At 40.3% G+C, this 4,257-nt stretch overlaps 1 protein-coding gene across 4 annotated transcripts in view; it reads right to left on the bottom strand.

The window, feature by feature from the left end:
• LOC311034743 (uncharacterized protein) overlaps positions 1-3,866 on the bottom strand; it is a 9,670-nt gene extending 5,804 nt beyond the window's left edge. For 2 of the 4 annotated variants that reach the window (XM_084042714.1, XM_084042716.1), the window contains exons 1-3: positions 3,730-3,866; positions 1,451-1,555; positions 1-72 (exon numbers count right to left, since the gene is read on the bottom strand). The exon at positions 1-72 is cut by the window's left edge and continues 18 nt beyond it. In XM_084042714.1, the coding sequence (XP_083898840.1) occupies positions 1-72; positions 1,451-1,474 (96 nt within the window). In that variant the 5' untranslated portion in view covers positions 1,475-1,555; positions 3,730-3,866. The remainder of the gene's footprint in view (positions 73-1,450; positions 1,556-3,729) is intronic. The other 2 variants (XM_084042713.1, XM_084042715.1) reach the window with 1 other exon arrangement.
• Positions 3,867-4,257: the final 391 nt, after the last annotated feature.

Genomic DNA, 4,257 nt, shown 5'->3' with positions numbered 1-4,257 from the left:
GTCTGACACTGGAGCACTGGGACCAGTCTGGCATAGACACACCACATCTAGCTCACCACAACTCGCCCCAATCTGAGAGAGAGAGAGAGAGAGAGAGAGAGAGAGAGAGAGATTCACCAAATTCTACAAATGCCATAAAGGGATAGTTCACCCCAAAATCAATTAGTCACTCCATGGAAACTTTTTTTCGCATTCCTAAGCCAATAATTTGATGACCGGTCTCCTTTGTGTCTCCCACCGGAACCGCTGCCTACCAGTCCGCTGGTCATCAAATTATTGGCTTAAGAATGCAACCAGAATAAAAAGATATCCATGAATTCAAGTCCCCATGGGGTGACTAATCGATAGAAAATATTCTTTCAAGATTTTTTTTACACTTTCAAAAATACCAGATGTACAAGCTCACAGTGCAACACAAAGTGACGCGCTGTGACCTTGTACATCTGCTATTTTTGAATAGCCAACGCTAAAATCGAAAATGTCACAGATGTTGTCCCGGTTTTAATGGTTTAAAAAAGAGACTGTGATGGAGGCACTTATGTAAACCCATTCTGTGAAGTGATTTCCTTGAGTTAAAAAGTTGTATATATCCATCTATCTCCAGTACGAAAGAAAGATATGCCTAACTGTCATCGTACTAATAATAGTATCGCTTTGACAGCACAATTTAGCTGGCAGTATGTGTATCATATTATAGAGCCACAGCCAGACCCATATTTACACCTTCAGGAGGCTGCAATTCGAAAATGGCCCCTGTCAAAGCCAGGGGGGTCCCCATGTGATTTTGGGGGGGGTCCCCAGATGACAGTTAAGTGACATGTAAGGACCTTTAAGACCTTTTTAATACTTAAGATTATTTTTTTAAAGACCATTACTGCATCAAAAGTAATCAACAAATTGGTCAAATATTGGCCAAATTGTCAAATAATATAAGAAAGAGGGATTTAAAAAAAAAATAGCAGATCTACAAGCACACAACGCCTCGCAACGAGTCAAACTAAATGTAATGCCTCAACTCTTACAATTCCAAGTGCTTGTCAGGGTAGGGGGGGCCCCCGGTTCAAATATGATTATTTTGGGGGGTCACGGCCTGAAAAGGTTGAGAACCAGTGTCATAGATCACTACTTTCTAGAATCAATCACACATCTGCTCGCATCCCATTTCCTCTGACAACTAAACCACTTTTCTATAAGCGGTCAGTCATCCTACCTTAATGGTTGCAAGGTTACATAACCTCCTTTGCATTGTTAGATTCCGCAAGCAGAACGCATTCTCATACTGCTCTCTCTCTCTCTCTCTCTCTCTCTCTCTCTCTCTCTCTATGACACGCACGCACGCACGCACGCGCACGCGCGCACACACACACACACACACACACACACACACACACACACACACACACACACACACACACACACACACACACACACACACACGCACACACCTTACCGCATTGCCATACCTCACAGTCATTGTAGGATGTCTCTCCGGAGGAGACGAGGGGGTTCGATTCCCTCCGATGCATGCCCTTTGACCTGGCTCACATAGACCTGCCTGGGCAATCCCACACAACACAACACAACACAACACAACACAACACAACACAGAGCATTCCAGTTAGAACGCTGTTTCTCAACATCAGGTCCAGGGACCACCTGGGGGTCCAAATGTACCCTTAAGGGTCTGTAACTATGAGAGTGTACAAATGGAACCAAATAGACCCTTATGGGTCTGTAACTCCGAGAACGTGCAAATGGAACCAAATGGACCCTTACAGGTCCACTTGGTTCCATTTGTACACTCACAGAGTTAAATTAACACTGAGGATTTTACAGTGTAGATTGGGGTCCCGGAGATTTAAAAAAACTGGTCTTTGGTGCACCCTGTGGTCTAATGGATATCAACCTGCTGGGGGTCCTTAAAATTAAATCACTGAACTAAACTATAAATAAATAGTGTATGAATAGCCGCAAATTTCCATTTGTACTCTCTTGGAGTTACAGACCCTTAAGGGTCCAATTGGAATTTTCCCCAAAATAAATTGATCAGTTCACCAATATTGCAATGTGTTGTGAGCTTATAGATGATCCAATATTGCTATACTACTATAAACAATCAACAGACAAAGCTCACTACTTAATTCTGGGGGCAAAATGTATCTTAAGCCTAATATACAGGAGTTGTCATGATAACTGTTACATGATATACACACAGGCATCAATCCAACTAAAAACCTGTTTTCTTTAAAAAAAGAAAGAAATTATTCTCCTCCAGTCTTTCAATTTTGATGATGATGTTGATGATGAATGATGATGTTGACGATGACAATTATAGAATAATATCACCTGCATGCGCCCCCATTGAAACCAGGGGCACATGCCGCTGTCATTTTAGATTTGCAGATCTACAAGCTTGATCATCTGCTATTCTTGGAAAAAAAATAGTAATCTTGAAAGTGTGAGAACTGCTGATTTAGAAGAAGGCATTTGCAGAATCGGCCTCAGGTCTTAATGGGATAAAGCCTGGTGGTGCACCTATCACTCATGCTGTTACTCTCTGACCTCTCTGACCTCACTGTCTCCACTCTGACGTCAGATCCACACCCACAGAATCTTAAACTGCAACAATATAGTGGTACTGGGCACTTCAACAGCTGTTTAGCCTACTCTAAAACTGGGGTCCCATGGGAGTGCCACACCACCACGAAATATTGCAATAGAAAAAGTCAGTGGTGGAAAAACTTAATGAAGAAATACTCTGTTACAAGTAAAAGTCTGGTAATCAAAGTACAAAAGTGTTAGCATAAGAATATACTTACTGTAAAGTACCAAAAGTAAAAGTACTCATTATGCAGAATGTCCCATTTCACAACTTATCATGTGTAAAATGTATAAAGAAACTATTTTGAAAATAGCAGATCTACAAGCTCACAACATGTTGCATCATGGCTTGTTGTGAGCTTGTAGATCAGCTATTTTCAAATTGCCAAAGTTTAAATAGGGCTGAAGTGGTTATGTTTTGTAACAATAATCAAACTCTACAAAGTAATTAGTAAGTTTTCAAATAATTGTTGTGGAGTAAAAAGTACAATATTTGTAGTTGAGTAGAAGTAAAAGAATAGAACATTGGAAATACTCCAGTAGTTAAAGTAGCCTACCTCAAATTTCTTCTTAATTACAGTAGTTGAGTACATGTACTTAGTTACTTTCCACCACTGGAAAAAGTTATATGAGCAAGCCCAGGGCTAAATAGGCACGAGGAGGGATATTTGTATTTATTTATTATATATATAAAGTTAGGCTATACTTACAAGCCTAACGTCAATGTATGATCATGAACGATAATTCGTAAGTAAAATGATCTATATGCTACATTACAGCAGTCTGCTCCAGAATAGCGGTGAAAAAATGTTTTATATAATCTTTATAACGCATCATATACATTGTGCCATAGTGTCTGTCACTGTCACGCATAACAGCTGGTCAGCAGAGCTGTCTCTCCGATCTCCTCACTCAGATTACGTAACACGGAGAAGACAACTTTCACATTCACATCATCCCACGAACTGTCAGAGGAAAGAGGATTAGTCCTATGCGATCGTAATCAAAAGAAGAAAAAATAAGGAAAAGGGGAAATCACACACATCATGTTCTAGCTGTGCCTCAAATTCTGATATCATATTTCATTAAAATAACTCAAAATCAAAGCAATAAACTGTTAATCCTTACCTTAACTTGAATACATCCTATTGAGAGAATATTATTCCAAATCCTTTATATTTCAAGGTAGTGGACTATAATACAGAAGAACTGTGGAGTCATGAGCTTGCACTTGCAGTGATTGTAAAATATTAGTCATCATATTGTTATCCTCTGTGTGGTGGTGATGATGATGATGATGATGATGATGATGATGATGTCAGAACCCGACGAATGATGACAGCCAGCAGGAATCGGCAGCGCGCTGACCAGTGACCACAATATAAAAGGTTCCAAAAACACCGCGGGGTCGCGCAAAAAGGTGGGGGGGGGGGGGCGGAGTTGATCCCACATTATGCATGGGGGCAGGATCAAGCCCTTATAACTCTATGAGCAAGATCAGATGATCGCTGTGATTTGTTTACTTACAGCGGTGGGAAAAATACTCAGATGTTTTACTTTAAGTGAAAGTATGAATACGGCAATGTAGAAATAGCCTACTCTGTTACAACTAAGTGAAAGTCATCGTGATGCATTGTGAGCTTATAGATCGCAATT

The sequence above is a fragment of the Gymnoscopelus microlampas genome (assembly GCF_963454915.1).
Source record: "Gymnoscopelus microlampas genome assembly, chromosome: 19".
In the NCBI taxonomy this organism is placed as follows: Eukaryota; Metazoa; Chordata; class Actinopteri; order Myctophiformes; family Myctophidae; genus Gymnoscopelus; species Gymnoscopelus microlampas.
Note: the sequence above shows the minus strand (reverse complement) of the source record. Positions and strands in the feature narration are given on the sequence as shown.